The sequence below is a fragment of the Eleginops maclovinus genome, chromosome 9 (assembly GCF_036324505.1).
Source record: "Eleginops maclovinus isolate JMC-PN-2008 ecotype Puerto Natales chromosome 9, JC_Emac_rtc_rv5, whole genome shotgun sequence".
Taxonomy (NCBI): domain Eukaryota; kingdom Metazoa; phylum Chordata; class Actinopteri; order Perciformes; family Eleginopidae; genus Eleginops; species Eleginops maclovinus.
The window spans coordinates 22,116,677-22,142,744 of NC_086357.1; the positions used below are offsets into that span (position 1 = coordinate 22,116,677).

At 42.3% G+C, this 26,068-nt stretch overlaps 1 protein-coding gene across 2 annotated transcripts in view; it reads right to left on the reverse strand.

The window, feature by feature from the left end:
• The window catches only part of celf5a (cugbp, Elav-like family member 5a), a 178,995-nt gene that overhangs the window by 28,891 nt on the left and 124,036 nt on the right, over positions 1–26,068 (reverse strand). For both annotated transcript variants that reach the window (XM_063892100.1, XM_063892099.1), the window contains exons 4-5: positions 5,209–5,337; positions 2,462–2,541 (exon numbers count right to left, since the gene is read on the reverse strand). In XM_063892100.1, the coding sequence (XP_063748170.1) occupies positions 2,462–2,541; positions 5,209–5,337 (209 nt within the window). The remainder of the gene's footprint in view (positions 1–2,461; positions 2,542–5,208; positions 5,338–26,068) is intronic.

The following is a 26,068-nucleotide window of genomic DNA, read 5'->3' on the forward strand; positions in this document are numbered from 1 at the left end:
AATAGCAGTGGTGTGTATAGGAGGCTTGAAATATGATGGGTAAGGGTGTGATGGAGATCCAGCCAAGGTCTTATATGTGACCCACGGATGCACTCCTATTAACTCACACACTTACACTATCTTGCTATGATCCTTCATGCAGTGACATTATGTCGTAGTTAGCTATTGGCAGATCATTTTTCACCTGGATGAGTTCACTGAAGTATCCCCCACATGTATGCATATGTAAAGTACATTTTCGCATGCTCTGATCCTCATTTATCTACACACGTACATTCTCTCAGTTTCCTATTTCCTTCCCGAATTGCACATACAATACATACAAAATGCCCACACCCCCCCTACATGAATAACACAAATATATTCAACCCAAGTCCTGCGAGCTGGAAAATAAGATCAGTCAGGGAGCCTTTGACCCTAGCCTGTGGCTGTACGAGCATGTGACAGTGAAACAGAGAGAGAAGCAATATAGAAATAGTATGTGTGTGTGTGTGTGTGTGTGTGTGTGTGTGTATGTGTGTTGATGCAGATGTGCTAGCCACATAGTGCTTCTGTTTGTAGGCCTATATGTTTATGTATGCACACACATGCATTTGTGTGTGCGTGTGTGTGCACACTCATAAACTCTAAGGAGCCCGTGCTCATGCTTTGGGGGATTGGCAGCAGATCTATCAAACTGCTGTAGTTAGTGGCAGTGTTAATATTCAGTGCACTTCAACACCTCAGCTTGCAACGCTATTGGCCGGACTTTATTCATGGTCATCTCTCTGAGTCTGCTCAACAGCCACGGCCTTGCTGTGGCAGTAAATATGCACACACACACTCTCATGCTGGCTCAGTTTGTCTTGTTTCATTAGAACAATTAATCATCTCTATTAGCTCCGGAGAAGTGAAGATGAGACAATCGCCTAAAACGGTTGCAGGCAGTGGATGCCCTTCATAAGTTGAGTTCTGTATGCATCCTGCATTGTAGCTGTCAATAGTCTATTTTCTTTTGATTCACTTCTTTATTCATGTATTCATTTTTGAATGCATCCAGCAGTGCAAATGAAAGATTATTTATATATTCAGTCCATCAATGTACTTGTACGTGACTTAGTTTTGCCACTGTGACTCAACCGCAATCAAAAAACTCAAATGAATACAGGATGTATGGTCCAAGGTTTTTCCAGGATGTTTGCTACATTGATAGACACTTTTCTGTGAATAGCAGTGTCCCACTGAGGCGTAATGGCCCACCGGTGGTCCGCTAATCTAAGCGAGGCAGGCACACTGCGCCCTCTCCTCCAGCAGCCACAGGATATGAGATGCTGATCAGATTTCTATAATCAATTTACCAGAGCAGGAGGTATAAATCCTGTCCGTTCACTCCTTCTCCCTCACCCCCCACTCCCCCCCTTTCTCTATCTTTCTCCCCAGCTCTCGCCCCCTCCCTTCTGCCCCCTGCTTATAGTTAGATGAATAATTCAGCAGCCAATGTGGTGAAAGGTGGAGTAAACAAGTCTATTGCCTAATATCCCGAGAGGCTGCCAAAGAGAGACGAGTGAGGGCAGAGAGCTAGCAGAGTTAGGGGAATGGAGCAACAAAGGAGGAGGGTATCTATGGAGAATGGACATCCAGAGTCTTTCCTCATGACCTGCAGTCATTTGCACTTAGATTGACTCAGAGGTTGCAGCCAAAATGGCACAGCCGGTTTCTAGTCCTCCTCTATGCTTTCCTCTCTTGAGCCACACATTGGCAACCATTGATAATGAAATCATACAGAGAAACACAACATCTGTGAGATAGGGCGGGAGAGAGTTCAGGGTCCTTGCTTCTCCGAGGCGAGAGTTCCCGAAACCAAAAAAATGAGGATAAAAGCATCTACTTGGAGCGACTGTATAATATGGGATGGGTCTGCTCACCGGATGTCACGGAATATAACTCCATTCAGGTTTGGAGAGCAGAATAAGTAGCTTTTATTTGACACCATCAGGTATACAGGAGGCAGGCCCAAACTTGAGACACATACAAATGAGCTGTACAGCGTCTATGTTCATAGTAAATCCAATACAGACAGAATTCAGAGGACGCAGTGTGCTTACATAACGAGCAAATGTAATCTCACACTGGAGTTATATTCACTGATTATGCAAGCAGAACTACTGATTGATGACTCACCCAAAATTCAATTATCATTCTAAACAGTTTTATCTGGAAATTAGATTTGGAATTTTATTTTTTACCAAGTAGCATGTTAATTAAAAAGACAGAAGGCTATTTCAGGCTGTATCTGTTTTTAAAGCTGGATGAGGATGGTTGCACTTCATACAAATTGAGTAAAAGTTGGGGGTTGGTAAGCAAAAAAAGAGGTTAGAGCTCTAAATAAAAACTGCACATAGCTATTTCAGTCAGTGTGTAGGTGTGCATGCAATGGATGTGTGTGTTTATGTCTTGGTTGTGGGGAGAGAGCTGTACTCACTGGCATGGTCTGGCTGCCGTGGAGGGCACTGATTGCAGACTGAGCCTCAGTATGTGTGGAGAACTTGACAAATGCGCAACCTGGAAGAGAGAACAGAAGCACATCACACACATGCAGGTGCAAACACAGGCACACACACACAGCTGCAGTAAACGTATTCAATCGAGTGAGTTTAAAAGCCTACGGTATATTAATAAAGGATGTTGAATTGTATTTGACACCACGGAAATCACTGTGCTGCAAGAGGCTCTCATTGCACAGCAGGCTGCCCCACTCCGGGCATTAGGCAGGCAGACAAGCAGGCAGAAGCTGTAGGCTAAAGATTGCACTGATGAAGCAGAAAAGCATGCTATTTAGCACCACATGCCTGCCTCTGCATATTAAATACTAGCTGAACTGGCTACACTCCAAACAATTAAGCTTTACATTTAAAAAACACTCCATCTGAGATCTCTGTAGAATTTATTGTTCCCATAACGGGATGTGCGGATCAATATTTGTGAATATGACGACGTCTGTCCAAAGGCCAGGAACCACAAACCCAACACTCTTGGCTCTAATGTCCTTAAGAAACACTACGAGGAGAAGATACAGTGAAAACCAGTTGAAGATGGCTTTGCGGGTTTACAAAGTGAGCTGTTACACATGAATTATTCACTCACTAAACTGGAGTATGGCCCTCTTTTAAAACTAAAAGAAAATTGATTTAAAGCTGTACATTTTGTCTCCTTTAGAAAAACTACAACTTACTCTCTTAAAATAATTCCTTCAAATAAACTCATAAATGTTGTAATTCATTTTCAGGAATAGTATGACCCCCCTATGTACACATGTCTAAAGTACATACGGAACAATGGAATAGTAATGATGTTAGTTTATGGTAATTTATTAATTCTACTTCACTGTTTTTATCAAGGCTGGAAGGCAGAGACCACTGGTACACGTGATCAGTGTTTTACAAAGCTGTGTAAATGCTACATGTGTATGCAGATTTCTAGTCTCTGGATGGAGTTGGAAAACTTTAAGAGGTAAGAGGGAACCAAAGAAATCTGGGTCTGTTGCTGTAAGGCAGCAAGACTAACTCGTGAGCCGCCATCCCCACTTATAATTATACCCTATTTCACCTAATTTCATTTTAAGTTTCTTTTCTATTCTCATTTAATCTTTCATACTTTATTCTTCTTATCATCTGTACTGCTTGACCCAGCCGCCCTGCCATTCTTCCGCTCTTAATGGGCTTACCCCTGTGGACACCAGCCAATCAAGATGCCCATTCAGCTGTCAAACCACTACCCCCTGTTGAGATATGGATAGAAAAGAGCTAGAGATCAGCATGACCTGTACAAGGACTTTGCTAGAGCAGTACAAACTATGCCAATATAATTATGAATTTAACCCTTAGTATACTGTGCAGTCTGCAGTCTACATTGCCTCACTCACAACCTCTGGAACGCTAGAGAACAAAAAACGTTCTGCTGTTAAACTTAAGTCATTTTATTGTTGCACATACGGCGGCACAAATAGGATTTGGTGCAACACGGAACCTGTTTTTGTCAGCGAGATCTTTTATTCGGCCAGGTTTTTATCAGAAAATTAGATAGAGTGTGAATGTTGTAGAGCCACAAAGAGAAATGCAACATCCAGGGAGGAATGTTTACTTTAAATTAAATGTAGCCGCCGACAGAGAGGAAAAACCTTTCAAACGTAGAGGAGTACAAGTATAAAGTAGCATATAATATGAATACTAAAGTAAAGTAGGGCTTGAGTACTTGTACTGAGTAAATGCACATGGTTGCTTTCCACCCCTGTCATCTGTCTCGGCTGCCCCCCGTCCTCGCAGCAGGGAAACTTGAATCGTTTTGACATCCATCTTTCCCCTCTCCTCCAAACCACCGCAGTGAGAGCGCTTTGGCTTCAAACCCCCTTAGATATAATTCCACAACAATTTCCTTAAGCGCTGGCTGGGGAATGGGCTCTTTGCTGCATGTCAAGGGAATTGATGTCTTCAAAAAAGTTTTGGGCTGTCTTAAAAAGCGCCTGCAAGATACCAACACTACAGCACCGGGAGTTACGGTAGGGGCCTGCAGTACATCCATAGGACAGAATGCTTTAAATTAACAAAATAATAATGAGGACGGTGGCAGAATTGAAATCCTGGCTTTGAAATATAGAGGAGTTCACTTGATGTTTTTTCAGTAAAAGAGTGCTGAGCAAGAGTTTGTGATGGCAAACTCAGCATAAAAAAATGTGGATTACAATTACCTTAAAAGAAGAAGGATGTGCATACCACATAACTTGAGAGTCTTGGTTTTGTATCTGGCCTTTGGATTTCATTACATATTAACCTTAAATATATATATGCAAATCTGCCCTGTCTGTCTTCAAACAAAGATTATGTATAAAACAACCCAAGGTTTGAAAATACTTCAATCAATGAGAGTCGGCTGCAGCAAAACAATTACATTCTCCGGAAATGATTCACTCATCTTCTGCCATACATCTTAATTATGACAGACATCCATCAATCAAGCGTATTTGACATACATTGGCTTTACTATTTTTCCCCGCCTGCTGCCGGCTAGCACATCCAACAGAAAAATGTGTGTAATTATGTGCCATTTGACCTATATCTGGGACATATGTCACATACATTTCCCGTACCCCAGCTGACTTAGACACGTACACACACTGTCACTTCCTCCGTCAGTGACCTAAATAATGCTGACAACTGAATCATGGCTACCTACCTTTGCTGTTTCCATCAGGACCTCTTAGCACCGTGCACTCCTCGATGACTCCGTAGGGTTCGAAGAGGCGGTACACATCCTCCTCGGTCTGCTGTTTGTTCAGCATCCCAACAAACAACTTCCTGTCTTCTGGAACAAAACAAGACAAAGAGACATACAGGTTAAATTATAACTTTGACCTCAATTACTAAACCAATTTGAGAACATACAGAAGTGAAACGTCGTCATTGTTCTTTTGAGTTTGATTTAGAGCTAGTGTCTTTTTTTTTTTTGGACGGGAGCAAACACATATAGCTTTGTTCTATTCCACGCTGCCTGGGCTCGAGTCGCATTGCATTATCTCTCTTCCAAGACTGATCATTTTAATCTCTAGTATAACTGGGTTTAGTCCCACACGGGCACAGAGTATACTGTAGCTGCTGGGGGTAAGTGAGTGGTCAGGGGCTGGGGGAAGAGCAATGGGAAAACTAATGAAGTGATTTCACACACAACACGCACACACACAAAGACCCAAGACAATGAGCAAGTCTTTGGTCCTTTAAAAGCACCAGGGGCTCCAGGCTCCAGCCTCCTACACACCACACTGTGAGGCTGGAAACTGACGCTCTCTCTCTCTCTCTTTTCTGCTTCCCTTTTTCTCTCGCTGATTCCACATTTTTCAACCACATTCTTTTTCAACTCCCTCCCTCCCTTCCTCTCTTTATCACTCTCTTACTCTACTAATTGCTGCTGATCCAGTGTTTTTTGTGTAGCCAGAGAAATATTTCAGTGTGCTCTTCAGTGAACAATGGCGTGTCTCTCCTCCGAGCGTCGGAGGCTGGGAGACATGCCATGAATAACACTGAATTTTCAATAGATAGCCTGTATGCTATTGAGTTCTGTTAAATGCTGTGGGATCTGATCTTTACCTTGACCTGACACACTGTGTTTACTGATGTACTCCGGCCTTGTATGATTAATGCTGCAGTGCAACGAGTCTCTGCTGGCGGCAGAAGCACTAAAACATTCCCTTTATACAGATTGTTTCTCCAACTCTGACCTGTGAAGCCACAGTGGAAACGCTGAGTTAGAAACAAAACTAGCGGCTGCTGCTGTGAAGCGGTTGAGAGCGGCAAAAATCCCTGTTAGAGGTACTGCACAGAGTCAGGGTGACGACTACTGAGTGTGTCGTGCTGTGGTCGTCCCCTGACCCAGACACAAGGCGATACCCACATTCCTGCAACGGGCACGGAGGAGAGTGCCTGGGATTCACTGCCCGGCTAGGGTTTTGGCACTCAGCACCACCAATGATGCACCTTTAAAATAATCACCCGTGTCAGCGCGTTGTCTAGGGAGGGGCATCCCTGGTGCTGACTCCTTATTGCAAGTGGCAGGATCAGAGGCTATGTATCAAAATGGAAGTGATGCAATGTGACATCTGTCAGGGTGGATTGGAGAGCATTTATCTGCAAAAAAAGAAAGCCCTGAACTGGAAAATGAAAGGCCAAGATGGTCCTTCCTTTCGCTGGAGGGAGAATATAAATTCTGAGGTTGGATGCGGAGAGATGAGTCGAGGGAGGGAAGGGGGGGGCTGGACTGCACACATTTCCATGAATGCCGCTCAGACCACATCTCATATACCCTTCTGTTTATAGATGGAGAGCCACACGCAGCACACAGAAGTCGCCATGCAGCCGCAGTCGCCCTTTGTTCCCGCTACTTCAACTCCTTTCTTCGAGTAGATGATGTGGTTCTGACAAGTTTTGAATTAATGCATGACCCCATCAATTTCATATGAGCCGCACTCTGAAGATCATACTCCGAACAGCGCATATGTGGCACGTCTTAAAATACGACACCACATCCATCCTTCAGCGGAAAGATTACTAACTGGCACGTCTCCTCCTGCTAGGAGGAATAATATTTATAAGACTCTGAGTACAGCGGGATCATCGGCCACTATATATCACATCCCTATGTAATACTGGCGAGCTACATAAAAGCCTTACACAGGGAAGTCAGTCAGCTGGCTTTCTGCATGACATCTGAAATAGATACGAATCTGAGCAAGAATTATGTGACTTTATTTTCCATCAGGTGCATTTCGTAACAGTTCGTCATCTGTGGGCTAAAGAGAGATGGAGTGTGTGTTCTGCAAAGTGACTGCGCTTTGAAAACACGCTAACAACACATGAAAACAGATCATGGAGGAGATCTGTTCCACCGTCTAGGATTCTGCTGTGGCGGCTCTGAACTAAAATGCCACCTTGGGAATTCAGGTGTTGTGTTCATCGCCAATGGAAACATTATCTCATTTATCTACAACACTGCAGCACAGGCAGAGAGCAAACAGACGTACAGAGAGTGCAAAACACCTACAGTCATTTACACACATCTGAAGTGGGGGGGGGGGACAAAAAGGAGCAAAAGAGAGAGAGAGAGAGAAAAAAAAATGACATGCACAACAGGGATCCCCTTTCACATCCTTACAGAGGATTACGGATCCCCTACCATGACCACACACAGCATGTCCTACTGTTAGCTATCTCCAACTACTAATTGATTCCTTTACAGCAGGTAATGTGTATAAAAGTGTTAGTCTAAATTGTGTTTTTCATTAAAATAAAGAAAGATGTAGAGTTTTATAGAGGATTGCAAAGCTAACAGCTATCAATTCTAACTTCCATCCATTGACAACTGCGACACAAATCTCAAACCATCTCATTTTTGGTCAAAATGTTATCAGATTTACATTATGCTGCTGTTACCTACGTTTTCAGATTCCTTACATTTAAGCTTAACCACAGCGACTGCAGATACTAAGACTTCACAGCGCTCAACTGAATTCAGTCTAGCCCAAGAGCATTTATCCTCCACCTGCAATTCAATCTCACATCTTTACATTCATCTCTCTGCCCAGTGACATACTCCATAAATGGGAACAGACCCCTAAACTAGGTACACAAATCCCCTCACTGAAATATCTACAGCTACATATATAATCAGAATATGCAGGTATACGGACCCTTTTCTTGAAACACTGTGTAATAATCACCATCATCATCATCATTTGTTATAATGAGTCAACACCGTGCATTACGTCATTATGTCACTAAGTTCTGAAGTTGCTGCTCGTATTTTTTTAGCCATGGATGTGTACTTACTTACCGACTTTATTCTAGAATAACTAATGTGTGCTTTTCTTCTATATTCGAATAAAGGTCCGGGAAAAAAATGAAGAGACCACTCCAAATTGTTCTTAAATATCTACATGTATGGCATTCAATTCAGTGTCTGTTGAATTCCAACACAGAGAAATGTTGGCAGCAGTTTAAAGAATGCAATAAAAAAAAGAATACTCATAATTTAACTCAAAGACATACCAATAAATAGTAAAACCAGAGAAACTAATAACGCTGCAGTGGTCCCTTCATTTTTTCCAGAGCTGTATGTTAGCTTATTCTGTGTTATTGCATACCTTTTTTTACCTGCTATGCCACTTTTGCTGTACATTAACTCTCAAGTGTACATTTCCCCGCTGTGCCGTACATAATGGCAGCCCACTGCTCCTAACACTAGGATGGGTCAAATGCAGAGACCGCATTTCGTTGTCCTAGTACTTGTACTCTGTGCAATGACAATAAAGTTGAATCTTCATCTTCTTCATAAATTAAACTAAATAGATTTCTGATTCTGATAACAACAAATGACTTAACCCCCAAAAAACGTGCCTAATTGTCTCTGTGTAAAGTTGATTTAATCCTTGTACAGGGAAGCTTCTTTGTTCTGGATTATTAAACCAAAGTCCACAGTGTTTTACACGACGAACAGGAAGTCGAGTTAAGGCTGTTTCTGATTTGAATCATGTTTTTGCCTCAGTGAGTTTAACTGTCCGTCACACGCAACCCTGCAGCATTCTGTAAAGCTGAGATGTTAAAATGTGATTAGCAGCAAACACTGTTTCTGAGTGCTCTTTTTCTCTTGTGCAGCCTTAAAAAACAGACGAGTCATCGTTCTGTTCCGGCTACTCACCTGTAGTAAATGCCTTCTACTGTATCGATGAATATCAAATAAGACAGGAAATTATGAGTTGTTTTTCAGCAGGGCCCAGAGAGCATGAACAGCATCCTAAATTAGAGCGCTATAGTGTAAACAGTGAAATGTCATCACCTAAACAATTCGGGGTCTAATAACCAGCAGCTCCTTCCCTGGGAAAGCTGTGCAGCATGCTGGCATTAATATGCATTTACAGCTCACTGGGGCAGAGTACTGTATGCAACTTCATTGTGACACTCTGCAGCTATTCTGAAATTCACCTCCCCCCCATCATGTTGAATTTTCTCTGGGTTGCTAAACAGATGCTTGTTTAGAATAAATGCATTGGAAATTAAACTCTGGAATAATGAAATGGCAGAGTGCTGCCTGGTTATACATACTGAAGATTACCAGCTCCACGTGGACCCTTTCTAATCAATAGAAGTTTACTGTAAGCGCATTGGCCTTGTGTGACGCCTTCGAGAGACTGCCTAAAAAGCTAATTAAATCGGTTATATTTCATATCTTAATTCCTCATGATGTAGTCTGACTATTACACATAGCAAACAATAACACTGTAATTCCCTCCCTGTCAATGTGCTCCAAATACCTTCTCCTGCTACGTAATGTTCATTTCTGCTGGAAGTTTGAAGGATATCCTGTCCACGCGGCATACAGTATGCACTTTTCTGCAGCACAGTCCAGTATCCCGGAGACTTATTACTGTACGCTCCATCATAACGAGGCAGACTGCTGAGGATTTTGAGACTGAAATGAGACCTATTGAACAGCAATGGGACAGAGTGGGAGTTTTTTTTTTTGGAGCAACAAGAGAAAAGAAAAAAGAAAAGTAGAGAGCTAGGAGATGCAGAGAGAGAATAAGTATGGGGAGGAGGGAGGTGGAGGGGGAGGCTGAATGTGTAGGAGACTGAGGACTGTAAGTTGATGTGCATACAGTCCTGCAGCCCTTGATAAGCCTGGGATGGATGAAAGAGGTGCCCCCGTTGCAGTTGGTAAACCATTGTCAGGGGTTGGAGGAAACTGAGAGTGGGGGGGAGGGGGGATGGGAATGGGGGTGATGCGGGGGGAAAGGAAGCATACCAACCGCCTTGGGTGCTCTCTGACTTTTTAAAATTTGCCTTCTCTGTCTGTCTATTTCTCAATCGTTGCAACAGCGAACAGGGAGTGCAGGGTGCAGGGAGGGAGGGAGGGAGAGAGATATTATGAGGGTGCAAGGGAGAGAAAAAGCACTTGTCAGAAGGATGGGGGGGGTTGCTATGACAACTACTTATACAGCGAGCTGTCAGTCATGTTTCATTGGAGTTTGGAGAGGAATGGAGGGAGGAGAGGAGGGAGGGAAGGAGGGGTGGGAGAAGGGTCATTTCTCCATCTGTCTCCTGAGCCCCAGAGTAAATTTGTCAGGCTTTGAGATAAAGACAAATTATGAACAATATTAGCTGGCTGATAAAAAAAGGAACAATAATGAATGGATAAATATATTAAAACCAAATGAGATAGCATCCAGGCAGAAACAGGGGCCCTGAAAAGCCATCCAGGTTTTCTCATTTGGAGGGGAAGATAAGCGCCGTGAGGAGGGGAAGGATCCACCGTATTAGAGCTATAGCTACCGTAGCGTACTTCCTTGTCAAAAGGAAGAAAGAAAGAATCGAAATCACTTTGTAGCCGGAATACCAAACATTGTGGCTTCCTCTCTCTCCTTCACAAGCCTATTATACTCCTCCAATGAGCAGGGTGCCACACAATAACAGTGTCAGCATGTGTTCAAGCATAAAAACACAGGCAGAATGGAATGAAATTAATTAACCCTAAGAGATCACAATGCTTAGCCAGTGGAATTTAATCCAATTTATTACATATAGGGATCTAACCGGAGCTGTGTTTGTTAATGAGAGGCTGAATGGATGTGTGTTTGTGTTATGTGTGTGTCCATACAGAAGTGTGTGTTTGCCCTCTTGTGTATAGGTGCGCTAAGGGCATCCTTTCCGTGCAGCGGTAGGCGTGGGACAGACCAACAAGGGAGGGACTCTGAGGGTTGGCACAGCCTTAGGGTGAGAGAACCCTGCCAAATTAACTCCTGAATAATGAGCCTTTTATGTGTCAGTGGCGAGAGCACAGCCGTGTATTTTGTCACTGCCACTTGAGACAGAACTGAGATTGTTCGATCCAGCAGCACACTTTGAACAGAGAAAGAAATGCAGGCTGATAGAAGAGTTTGTTTACCAATTCCTAAAGTAAATTAGCACTCCGGTGTGTATGTGTTGTATTTGCAGCTGTCTTTTGAAGTTTGCATACTAACCCACAGAGTTGACAGTGCACCCTGTAAGGCCTACCATGCACCGGCCCTAATGAGGTACCTTATTAACGCTGTTTCCTCACAACTTCGAGATGTTGCTTGGAAACAGCGTTGAAAAGAAAAACAATACTGTAGATCTAACCAAAAGGCCACGGGCAATTTCAACAAACGAGCAATGCAATATGGACCTCTGTTGAACAAACCTTAAACACAAAATGCAAACAGAACTATAAAGACTGATCCAACACTCATATATGAATATATATATATACAGTGGGGCAAAAAAGTATTTAGTCAGCCACCAATTGTGCAAGTTCTCCCATTTAAAAAGATGAGAGATGCCTGTAATTTTCACCCTAGGTACACTTCAACTATGAGAGACAGAATGGGGGAAACAATCCAGGAAATCACATTGTAGGATTTTTAATGAATTAATTGGTAAATTCCTCGGTAAAATAAGTATTTGGTCACCTACAAACAAGCAAGATTTCTGGCTCTCACAGACCTGTAACTTCTTCTTTAAGAGGCTCCTCTGTCCTCCACTCGTTACCTGTATTAATGGCACCTTTTTGAACTCGTTATCAGTATAAAAGACACCTGTCCACAACCTCAAACAGTCATACTCCAAACTCCACTATGGCCAAGACCAAAGAGCTGTCAAAGGAGACCAGAGACTAAATTGTAGACCTGCACCAGGCTGGGAAAACTGAATCTGCAATAGGTAAGCAGCTTGGTGTGAAGAAATCAACTGTGGGGGCAATTATTAGAAAATGGAAGACATACAAGACCACTGCTAATCTCCCTCGATCTGGGGCTCCACGCAAGATCTCACCCCGTGGGGTCAAAATGATCACAAGAACGGTGAGCAAAAATCCCAGAACCACACGGGGGGACCTAGTGAATGACCTGCAGAGAGCTGGGACCAAAGTAACAGAGGCTACCATCAGTAACACACTACGCCGCCAGGGACTTAAATGAAGTTTGCTAGAGGGCATTTGGATGATCCAGAAGAGGATTGGGAGAATGTCATATGGTCAGATGAAACCAAAATAGAACTTTTTGGTAAAAACTCAACTCGTCGTGCTTGGAGGAGAAAGAATGCAGAGTTGCATCCAAAGAACACCATACCTACTGTGAAGCATGGGGGTGGAAACATCATGCTTTGGGGCTGTTTTTCTGCAAAGGGACCAGGACGACTGATCCATGTAAAGGAAAGAATGAATGGGGCCATGTATCGTGAGATTTTGAGTGAAAACCTCCTTCCATCAGCAAGGGCACTGAAGATGAAGCGTGGCTGGGTCTTTCAGCATGACAATGATCCCAAACACACCGCCAGGGCAAAGAAGGAGTGGCTTCGTAAGAAGCATTTCAAGGTCCTGGAGTGGCCTAGCCAGTCTCCAGATCTCAATCCCATAGAAAATCTTTGGAGGGAGTTGAAAGTCCGTGTTGCCCAGCGACAGCCCCAAAACATCACTGCTTTAGAGGAGATCTGCATGGAGGAATGGGCCAAAATACCAGCAACAGTGTGTGAAAACCTTGTGAAGACTTACAGAAAACGTTTGACCTCTGTCATTGCCAACAAAGGGTATATAACAAAGTATTGAGATGAACTTTTGTTATTGACCAAATACTTATTTTCCACAATCATTTGAAAAGAAATTCTTTAAAAATCCTACAATGTGATTTTCTGGATTTTTTTCCCTCATTCTGTCTCTCATAGTTGAGGTTTACCTATGATAAAAATCACAGGCCTCTCTCATCTTTTTAAATGGGAGAACTTGCACAATTGGTGGCTGACTAAATACTTTTTTGCCCCACTGTATATATGTTGTATTTCACCATGATGCTTGCCATGTATGTGCATGTTTTCAGTGAATAATTCAATAAGACATGTTCCTTTTTACAGAAGCTACATGGAGGACCTGCTTCTTCTAACTCCAGCAGCACTTATGATGACACCGGCCTGATTTCATGTCATAGTTTCATCATTTTGGTGTCAAGGCTGCTCTTGGCCCATAAAAGCCATCAGTAAAAACACCATTTAGCGCTGCATGCAGGGCCTTGATAGACCATACAGCAGAAACAGCGCATCCTTCACTAAGCACCCCTCTGGGATGGATTAGGCTTCACTGCTTTCACATACATGTAAGTACACATACGAGAGTGACACAAGGTTGCTCATATAAGCGTTAACACTGTAAATATGCTGGCAACACACACAGAACCATTATATACGCACACGCACATACGGGCTGTCAGAGAAATCCAACGGCCTAAACAAACACGCAGCAGGAACATATAGAGTACATAATGTGCTGTAAGCATACGAATATAATATATCAAGAGACATCCACGCTACCACAAACAAACAGTGGGAGGTTACTCTTGGTAACTGCTGCATCAACTATCCCTATAGCGTATTTGCCAGGCCAAAGAGCCCGAGATCAAACCGTAATGTGTTACCGACCAGCAGCCTCACAGGGAGAAAGCTTCCGCATTCCAGCAGTGCACATTTCCTCCGTGCACACCGACTGAGTCGATTCCATCTCAGGGAGGATTTGGAGACCAGTGATCATGAATTCTCTCTATGCCGCTGGCAGAGAGGGTGATGGATATTGAAGATGACACCTTAAAGACTCACCCACATATCTGCGCTCGCACACCCACGTGCACATAGATATGTTCATACGTACATGTAAGAAAACACAAAAAATGCACATGTAGCACACGCAGGACCTCCTGTATGTCACTCAATATTCTCACAAGAGCTCGACAGGTTTTATGCATCAGTGCGATATAATAGCCACCCTGTTTGGGGACTTCAGCTTCGTCTCGGCCCCCGCTGCATCCCTTTCATATGCAATTACAGCCTTCTGACTTGGTCCCCCCTTCTGTAAATGCTCCTTGTAAAACTGTATAGTAATGGCATGCACGTGTGTGTGTTTCTCTTTCTTCCCGTACAGTCCTTAACTCATAGCCCAGTCGTCAGCCTCCACAACCCACCTAGGAACAGCTGAACAGAGAAGAATAGGAAGAGAAATTGCCTAAAATATTAATCTCCACTGTATACGTCTGAGCACATTTACATTCGATATGATAACAAATGTGAAATATTACTCGCAGCCTTGTGTGGAATTCAGTGCATTACGGTGGCGGTCATAAATCCTCAAGCTGCTGTGCAGCGTCGTGTGTACGTAGCTACTGTATATAAACATTTACAATATGGCACTGCTATTTATATTGTCTCCCTTCATAATGCCATCTGAAGGGCACTTTGGCATCCGTTATAATATGGATTTTTTTCTCCCCCATTTTCCCCCCCTATCCCATTTATTGCCATTCTTCTTCCCCTTCCAGATTGTGTTTCTATACAGTAGAATGGGCCTTTTACCTTTGGCAGTATTTAACACAGCACTAGCCTGTTTCTTAATTATTTTCTCATCGCTCCGCTGACACTGATTCATGAGGGTAATGTTGGACACACCCCCTCGGCCAGCCCCCTCAACCAACCCCCACCTCCCTTCTCCTCCACGCACAGTTTCCCACTCCTTCCATCTCTCCCTTACAGTAGATTTGCTTTTTTTTTATTGTCTCTGACATATTTTCCCCCTCTTTTGTCACTCTCCTTCTGCTTTACTATCTCCATCTCCTTACTTTCTCTCATATTACCTTGTCATTATCTTGGATAGCTAATGAGTTACCATGAAGGTAACTCATTAGCCTTCATGGTTGCTCTAAAGTAATTACGTTTTTTTCTCATTTGGAAGGACAAAATTGACTACAGCAAGAGCAAACAAACTTCATTATACACCGAGCTAAACTGAGCCCCATGTGATATCCTGCTCGCCCTGATCTTATTGTGTTAAATATAGCGTGCACTACCAATATCCTGTCACCTCCTCACCCCTGCACAGCTGCAATATCATCAAATATAAACCCATGCTGGAACAAAAACCCTCTATCTGAGGAAAGACAATGGAAAAAGGTGGACAGAATGAAAGTGTAAGATAATACCTAAAGGTTACAGTATTAACGCTGCAAACAAAAGCAATAAAAGTAGAGAGAAATGCAGAAGAAAAAGATGATGAAAATGGTCTACGAGCACAAGAGAGAGAGAGAGAAATGAAAGGGAGGAGGCTTAGGAGATAAAGAGCGAGGGGCCATGCCCAACTCCAGCTCAAGAGAGAGGGAGGATGTACCAGAATATGGGCTATCTCTCTGAAGCTTTGTCTGCAAGAGCAACTGAGCCGGCAGATGACTTTGCTGCACACGGACAAAAGAGGCTTACAGGCCACCCTGCATGTCAGCTTTCCCCCGGCCAGAAGTGTGAGAGCTGTAGGGGAATATAGGGTGCGCTGGAGCACTCACCTGCCGCGACCTACACAGACCTTGGTGAAAGTAGATTCAGATTTGCTCTGTACATGTGACATCAGCCAGCAGCTTCATTTTGCATATACTCCAGTTCAGTGCGGATCTCTGAAAGAACTGCAGTGTTAACAGTTATGAGGTGGGGAAATGCTGTATGAGGTAAAGTTGGGAGTACATAAATAAATACATAAGCCCTAAAGCATGTCACTGCTGTACTTTTATATTTCACCATCCCATATTATGAGTACGAGTGTAGTCCTGATAGCAGACGAGATGCTAAACTTTTCTACCCTCTGTAGTGCTGATGTGACTACAGGGGGAGAGTTAACCCTGTCCGTCAAACTGACAGCCCGGCCGTCTTATCTGCTCTCTATTGGCGACGGTACTCTTTAATTAGGAAGGTCAATCTGCACTTTTTTTTAGGGAATGTGATTCTAATTAAAGCATTTCCAAAACCAGGACAGGCGTAGTGTTTTGGAGGCCTAAGGCAAACAGCTCTTCCTCATTCTCTTTTCTCACTTTTTTTTAACTCTACTTGTCTGAAAGATCTAGTTATATCACATTTCTTTTTACTGACTGTCAGACTAATGAACTGCTACAAAGTTTTCCAAAAGATATCTTCTATATTACAGCTGCGAGAGAGTACAGCATCTCACAGATGTAACAATATATAGGCTACTCTCTGCTTCCTGACACAATCCATTGATACACTATATAGACAAAAGTATTGGGACCCTCCTCTTCATCATTGAATTCAGGTGTTTCATTCAGTCCCTTTGGCACTGTTTATAAAATCAAGCACCTAGACATGCAGTCTGCCTTTTTGGTCGTTCTAAAGAGCTCACTGGACTCGAACGTGGAACTGTAATATGATGCCACCGTTGCAACAAGTCAGTTCGTGAAATTTCTTCTCTCCTAAATATTCCACGACCACCTGTAAGGGGTATTATTGCAAAGTGGAAACGTTTAGGAACCTCAGGCCCATTGAACACCTTTGGGGTGAACTAGAACGGAGATTGTGAGCCAGGTCCTCTCGTCCATCCTCAGTGTCTGACCTTACAAAGGCTCTTCTGGATGAATGGGCAAAAACTCCCACAGACACATTCCAACATCTTGTAGAAAGCCTTCCCGGAAGAGTGGAAGCTGTTACAGCTGCAAAGGGGGGGGACCAACTTCAAATGAATGCCTAAGAATTTGGAATGGGATGTCATAAAAGCTCCTGTAGGTGTAATATGTAGGTGTCCCAATACTTTTGTCTATATAGTGTATGTGCTGTGAGTCTCTCGCTATAACATTGTATCTTCTATTCCCTTTAGCAGTTTTGGGAATTTCCATATTGTCCCATCCCATTCTCCGTTGCTTCCTCCCTCAAAAGGTCAAAACGCAGCCAGACCAAATGTGGCAGCTAACATCATCCCTCTGCAGAGCGTACAGAGTTTGTACGACAGATAGAGACGTATAAGAACAGAAACAGACATCTGTGTGTGCCTTGTGGCAAAAATGACCCCCACAATGTTCTCTATCTCAATCACACACACACACACACACACACACACACACCCCCCCCCCACACACACACACACACAGCTCTGCTCTATCTCTCTCCCTGGCTGTAATCGTCTTGACAGCCCATTTGTTTTCATTTCAATGATATTTTGCTTGATATCTAATGAAATAAATATCTATATATTGAACGTATCATCAAGAGGGGAGAATGAGAATCTTCATAGGATGTCAGTTACATATTTCGCGTTGCTGTTTTGCTTCATGCATCAGATATATTGGAGAGCAAATCATCTGGTTTCCTGGCATGAATAGAGACGTATTGTAAAGCTGTCTTCATTTTGCATAAAGAAGGTACAAATGCAATCCATATCCTTGAATATGATATATATATATTGAGGAATGGAGAAATGTGGATCTGTCAAGTTAATACCTGGTGGCATTAGACCACAAATAGGCCGACTTATTTCTCTCTCCGTCCTAGACTAAACTATCAGGCAGCTGGCCTTTTCCTCTGGCTCTCTATCTCTTCAGAGCTCTTTCTCCCTCACTGACAAACCTTACAGTAAGCATTTTAATTCAGCCTGACCTTTACTGATCTCACCCAGGCAATTCTTCCCGTTGCTTAGGGCCAAAACAAGATGAAATTTGAATTTCAGCTGAGAATAATTTAAGAGAAACTATGTTCCAGTTTAGGTACTGCAAAATGTCTGAATGGACTTTCCATACTAAGAACTCCCGTCTCTCTTGCTGATGCTCTCTTGCCTATGGGACACATAAAGTCAGTGTGATGCGATTGAGTGAGGAGGGGGGAGACAGGGGAGAGCACAACATCCCCACATGTATGCACACATGGCACACACGCTGGCACACAAATGGACATGCTCCAACTCTGAGACACTGAGCACCAGAGGGCTTTGTGTGCAGGGATGAGAAATGCGGTGTCAGCGCGCACCACATGGAAGTTTAGAGGGGAGGAAAAAGCTAAATAGTGTAAAAAAAAAGGAGCGTGTGATGAAAAATGCAGGCGGGGGAGAGGGGGACAGTGGCTCACAGTTGCCTGCGGATCCTCTCCTCCTCTTTATCCTGTTGCCTTTACTGACAATGCTGTTTCTCTTACGGTCCACCCACAACCCCCCACACACGCACACGATTAAAAAATGACATTCAGACAAACTGTATGTACACACACTTGAATCTGCAGACAACCTACTACAGTTAATGTATGGCCACTGTGCTAATTAGGCCTAATTAGTAAGGTCATATTTGTGGGCTCGGAGTGAGCGTTTCTTATTTGTCGGTTCTTTGGGGGTGTATCGGAGTTAGCACTTGTCAGATCTTTGCGCACGGAGCCAGTACGGAGATTGACACGTGGCTATCACGCTTGTGTCTTTTTACAACAATAAAACAATAAGAGAAACCAAGAGAAGCTTCAGTTAAAGTAAAAAAAAAAACCAGCCTTGCCTCTTTATTGGGGGACATCGGCATTTCAGCTAGCTGTGGAGCTTTGCCAAGGCTCCCGCGCTGCAAGGAGCTCTTATATGTGAATACAAATTATTAACAATGCGCTCAGTCAATCAATTATAGATAATCATACCAATTGATGTTGAATCGGGACTGTTTCCAATAAAAATGTGAATGTTTGTGAGGTATTTTTTGCTTTACATTGCCCCCATCATGCAAGAATACATGAGCCTACAGATCTTCAGTGTTGATAACATGTCACTGGTGAAGCAAAAAAGCACCCACATGAGAAGAACAAGTGGAAAACATCCAAATAGTTCTCCAGTTATTCTGTAATACTTCCAGGGAAACGCAGAAACACATACTATGGCTAAACAACAAATCTATCATCTATCAGATCGACTGTTTTATCCAAATAGCTAGAGAAGCATACAACGAAATACCAAGGTGACTTATCCATATGTGTACTTGATGATTTTTTACATTGAATTACATCATTTTAAAAGTGTAAAATACAAACTCACTATAAAGAACATACCTAACTCCAGCACAAGCTATGGAGTGAAGCAACACAAATGTATGATGACAAAACTACATGTAACAAATGCTCAAAACAGTGCAACATGTTTCCCGTGTTCAGCTGATGGAGAAACCTGCTGCCTGTCAATTTCCAGTCCGGTGATAAGTATAATCAAAGACACCGTATTCTGTTCCATTCTCCCCGACTACCTTCACCAGATCACACGATAGAAGTGATGTAATGAAAGAGAAACACTGGCGATTACACATCCTGCAGAACAACTCAATCAGTTTTAACAACCTAAACCTCCCTGCCCACTGCAATCCGTTCATCCGCCTACATGTGCACACAACACATATCCTTTTTGCTTCTACTTCAAATATTTTAGGGTTGTTTTTTTACACACTGATGTCTGATGTCAGGTCGATCTGTCAGGAGTTTCTTCTGTTGCTATACAAACAGCATGTCGTCCTTTTCACTCCACAGCTGTCTGACAATGTTAATCTGCGTTGACAGAACACATTACAGAGCTTTAGAGGGGGAGAGGTTAGGCATCAACACAGAAAAGGAATTTAAATTGGTAAACCTCTTATAAGGCATCAACTTTTATGAGCAAATGCCCACTAGACTTAACCCTGCCCTTTCAGATTAATTCATTATGGCTTGTGCATATATGCATGCTAATAACTGCAGTCCATGCTTACGGTAATGGTGTGTGTGCGTTACGTGTGTGTATACAGCTGTGGATATGATGGGGTGTGTTTGTCACATCAAGCCAAGAAATTATTTTAATCTTCTCGGAGCCCCATCAGCAGTTTATCAACCGCGCCACCTTTACTGGGGGTTGGAGGGGGGGGGGTGTATTGAAATGACTGGCAGAAGTCAGAGAGGAGGGGTGTCTGCATTTCAAATATCAATTGGCGCTGTCATCGTGGCCCCGGTATGGTGAAGGATTATCTGAAATTAGTTTAGTTAATTCATCATCTTAAAGGGCAGTTGCTTTGCCGCTGATTAGTTATTGTACACACTTGTCAATTAAGGATCCTGAGGGGAATCGGTCCCACGAGGACTGAAGCTAACATCAAACACACACACACACACACACACACACACACACACACACAAGAAGAAAGGGAGAGGAGACAGACAGAGAGGCATGTGTGACAGAGGGAAAACAAAAGGAAATATAGAAGGAGCTAGACCTAGGATAGACCGCCACCTGACATGTTTCACTATGACATCCGGGTAAGAGATAATAACAAAGCGTTACTGGTAAAGGACTTTTTATAAACCAAGCACAGCTCAGCGCATACAAATTAGAACAGAAAACAAGACTTTCATTTCACATGCAGCATAAAAACATACTATAACAATTCAAGGAACTCAAGGAGCTAAAAGCTGTGATAATGCAAAAAAACAATCAAATAAATAATGAGCCAAACATTCATAAAGGAAGACACAATAAATGAATACAATTCAATATTAAAACCTGTGTAGACATAAGGAATAAATACAAAAAACAAAATAATACAAATAATACAGATTTAAAGAGCGATTCAAAAGGGGATGTTGATTCTATCTCTTCAGCTGTCGTCTAAAAATGTCCGATGAGTTTGTGCGGTATAAATGTTTTTGTCCTGCTAGAAGCAGATGAAATATGGCCTTCGAAGTGAATCTGTTCCTGTGCAGGGACGCTGTTGTGTTGTTATAGATGTTTGGAATTAGAAAAAATCAATGAGAGAGTCTTCATACAAAGAGGCCAAGTGGAGGCCATCACATTGACCTCTCCACAGGTTTCTATTCCCATAGTTACCGTTGCTACGATACTGGATTCCGCTCACCATTCTATACATGGACGAATAAAGAAACGCTGTCAGAGACGACAGTAGACAGATATAGACTGAACATCACTTCATGGATTCAAAGCAGCTAAATGTTTGGATTCAACTTTTAGAGTTGAATTTATAGATCTGGGATCAAATGTAGGACTAAAACTGAGCTTCCTACATTGATTTATTACCTGTATTATTACAATAACTTACCATGGAATATAATAAGATGTTATGGACTGTACATCTGGACTTATATAGGGCTTTATCCAGTCTTTACGACCCCTCAAAGCGCTTCACGTACTACAAGTCATTCACCCTTTCACACCTCATTCATACAGAGCAGGCACAATTGGTTAAGGGATTAAGTGTCATGAGAAAGTTAACTATCTTCCCCAAGAACACATCGACATGTTGTCTGGCTGGGATCAAACCCACAACCTTCTGGTTTAAAGACCACCGCGCTCCCTCGCAGCCACAGCCGCCCCCAATACAACTTTGCCATTATCAAAAACTATAACAAGAAAGATACACTTACATACATTACTGTTCTGGTTAATCCAGACATTTACAGGGAAGGATTGAGAGCCAATTGTACACAAAAAATCCTGTATGTTTGAGGAAAACACATTTATAGAAAACATTATGATATGGAAATGTTTAAATGGAGCTTTTAACTTGGTAAATAAATAATCAATAAATACAAATGTTGACAAATTAAGTCTTTTGATACAAATCGTCATTTTCCCAGTGCTGTTTCCTCATATACAAACATGCTACGGTATGTTTTGTCACCGCTGACGAAACATTTGACATCGCTTGTTAGTCCTGTTCCTAGGGACCCATATTACTGCTGGTTATAATCCTTCTGGCTTGTACCGTATCCTTCCATAAAGTTAATTACGTCCACCTTTCATCCCAAGTGGAAACCTGTCCCTGATAAGGTGTTTAGAATGAAAAAGCTACCCATTTAATCCTATTGGGGCTGTGGCATTTCTACTCCTCATTTGCTAATGCTTTGTCTATTTTATTCCCCCTAAAGACCCCCTAGTTGGTAGTAAGCAACCTCAACACCTCAGACATCGTAGGCAGGGGCTTTAGGCCTGAATATCTGTGTGTGGAAAAGAAATAACTTTCCAAATCACCAGCAATCGACAAAAAGCAATTGCTTCTGTGAATTACATTTCTAATGGATTTTTTTTCCCGGGATATTACAATACATTTCTTACTTTGATTTCCAGAGACAGAAAAATGTTAAGTGAGTTTTTGTAGTCACTTCTATGCAGACACTTGGATCCATTTAAAGGAAATTGATTGTAGGGAAACCTGGATATGTTGCTTTCATTGACGCTAAAGGAATTTTAGTGAGGAAAGGAGTTGCTGCTGCCACAGATATGGAAGGTTTCCATGCACAGTTTAACAAAGATAAGCAGTGAAGCACAGTTTAAAGTCAAATCTTGTGTAGAATCAACAACACATGGAATATATTGTGTCATGTTGACCTGTGCCTGCCTCTTTTCACCCAAGTACCAAAAAACGGCCTAACAGTCACCGAAGCAATCCAACAAAATGTGACCCAATGTTCTCCATTTAAAAGCAATGCCGACCCAAAGTGCACTGAGGGGGGGCGGACAGCAATGAAAAGAAGAAAGGGCTTCCATAAATGCAAACAAAAGTGGTCTAAAACCACAGGGGTGAAGGTAACCTTTGCATTGGAGGACAGTGTTATTAGAGAAGCCAAAGTCAGAGCAGTCATTTCACTGTCCTGTCAGAAAAGGCTTTTTCCCATCAGCTTCACAGCTGACTTCTGAAAATACAAAGGGGGGGTAAAAAACAAATTCAAATGCCAGAAAATGAAATAATAGAGTGTTTCTAAAATTTCCAATTCAATTTCCTCCTGCTGACCTGCAGTAACAAGAGAAATCAATGCAGCCGGGAGTAAAACATTCTGACATGAAGGATGGCAATAGCCTCCTTTTCCCCAAGCATAACCAAGGACCATCTTTGTTTTGAAAGATTACTCAGAAAAATTAATCACTCAGGAGGAAAATACTGGCACTTCTTGCTGTCTGCAGAAGAAGGCACGAACCCAGGAATACACACTCTGCTTCGAGTTTGCCTTAGAGAAATGGCGTTAATATATCACAGCTTTTATTCCTCAGTGCTGCCCTGTGCATTGTGTCCAGTCCAGTGCACATTTGAAACTTTTAAAGCTAAGCACAAACTCATTCCTGCAGTCACTTCAGAGGAGAATCTGCACAAATGTCAATAGCAAAAACAGTTATTTCATCCTATGGGGTGTCACATCTTGTGTTTTTACTCTAGTATCCAAAGTGAGAGATCTCTGCCTTTCCTTTCTGCCTACAGCGAAACACATCCATCACCGGGGTGTCAACGCTACGATCTGGCCTGTAGGATGGTGCTGTGAACACCCTTCCCAGGTCTAAATTAAAACCCCTGATCAGAGGTGTTACCCGGGATTAACGCAGGTGCTTGCACTCAACACAGGAGGCTTAGACAGGGAGAGCTAGCGCAGAATTATAGCCACGACTTCTCTCTGTAGACTTCAAAGATGTAGGGATAATAAGGAAACGAGAGGGAGAGAATAAGTGCAGTCTCCATGGCAGCAGGTGATGGAGGCCCTGCCCTCAGAGACACTTAAGAGCCTCACATCTGGTCCCTTCAACCAGAGAGCAGACCTCTAGCAACACGGCTTTATAACGATTGGAGAATAAAATAAGGAAAAGACAGGTTCCAAAGTGTGGAAATAGACAGAGACATTAAATACATTAAGGTTGCTCACACACACTCACATGAATGTTCAGTTAGACTGATGCACAACATGCAACTAGTAATTATTATCTTACCAAGGCATCAGGTTGGGTAGTTTTCAACTACAGATGTGTTCATGTCCATGGTACCCATTGTATAGTATAAGATCAGTTTGGCAATAAAGGATTTCAGAAGAGGAAAGTGACTAAGTACATTTACTCAAGTACAGTACTTGAGTACAATTTTGAGGGAATTGAGTATTATCATGTTATGCTACTTTGTATTTCCACCCCACTACAATCAGAGGTAAATGGTGTACTTTTACTACACTACATTTATTTAATACCTTTACTTATTTGCAGATTTGGATTAATCATGTGAAATATAATCAACACTTAAATCAGACTTTAGTTTACCTTTAGCAGCTTTAATGCATCAATAATTATAAACAAAACATATCATATATATTATTCTGAAATGGACCGATCTGCAGAATGACTACTTTTACTTTTGGTACTTGAAGTATATTTTGATGTCAATACTTTTCTACTTTTACTTGAGAAACATTGTGAATGCTTGACTTTTACTTGTAACAGAGTATTCCCACACTCTGATACTTCTACTTTTGCTCAAGTACACTATCTGAGTACTTTTTCCACCTCTGAAGGATTTCATTAACACCAATTTTACAGAAGGAGAGAGAGCGTTCTGACATTTTTTTGATTTGACCCAAAAGGACTAACAGTTAGGATTACTTGTCCTATTTTCACACTGTCTCTTCTTATTTATAAAAATACAATACTTAATATGCTTAGGAGCAATTTGGCATTGCAGAATCACAACTATAATTTAAAAGAAGATACTTGTACAGTTAATGTGAAAATCTTAGCCAAAAAAAAGCGATATAGAGTGAAGAGGAGCAGCAGTGAGCTGAGAACAGCGTAGTGGCTGACTGTACAGCGACACAAAGAAGCAGTGTACACACACACACACACACACACACACACACACACACACACACACACACACACACACACACACACACACACACACACATAGTATTTGACACAAATTTCAATTGACCACAGCCACAATGAAGGCCACAGCCATGCATAATGAATAGTTATGTGTCAAAACACCCTGGAGCAAAAGAGAAAGAAACACTGTTGTGAAATCAGTTACAGGATTGCAAGAGGAGAGAAAATGGCCCCTGTACCATTCCGTGTGAACTCTGACCTGAAGGTGGGAATCTATCAAGCTTTTTGTGCCGGAGGGCTCTCACAGTATTGTCAAAATATAGTATAGTTCCTCTAAACTTATCTTCAAACATGCTTTCCAACCAGCACTTGTCTTCACAAAAGACAGAGAGGGACCTTTGCTTCGGAAAGTGTGTCTGGGAGAAAATGGAGGAAGGTGACTCACTGTCCACAGAACAGGAAAAAAAGAGGCCAAATAACTGTTGAAGCGTGAAAGTCTGAAACAGTTCTTTCCCTCTTTCCTCTCGGAGCAAAAGAAAGCTATTCAAGTCCAGAGATTTCGAAATGTTATTTTTCATTTCCTTTTTTTGAGGCACAAGGAAACCTGCAAAGCCATGGTTACAGCAGTTTAGTAGCCATCCTATTTCAAAATTGAGCTCTTTTCAGATGTTGTGAGCCATTCAGACCTCCTGGGATTCTTTGCAGTGAACTGTAGGAGCCTCGGCTTGAGTGAAATTGTTGAAAAAGATTTTTCTTACAGTGCGTCGTTTCCCTTCTTTACCAGCCATAGCTTACCCCGGCACCATGCAGAGGGCTATCTAGTGCTGCTTGACGTCTGATCTGCTCTCATGCGAGTCCACCATCCCCCCTCTCACTCCCTTTCATCATATCCCAATATACATTACTTCAGCTGTGCATTGATATTCAACATGATTCCTCCAAGTATTTTATCTATTGCATGTTTTTGTGTATCTTTCCTCAACTCTGTAGTTGAATATCTTGTGCTAAGACACACAATCGGGCTGCAACATGCCTTATCTACTATGACAAATAACTGTTGAGCAGCAGCAACAACAAAAGCAGATTACCATGCAGAGCA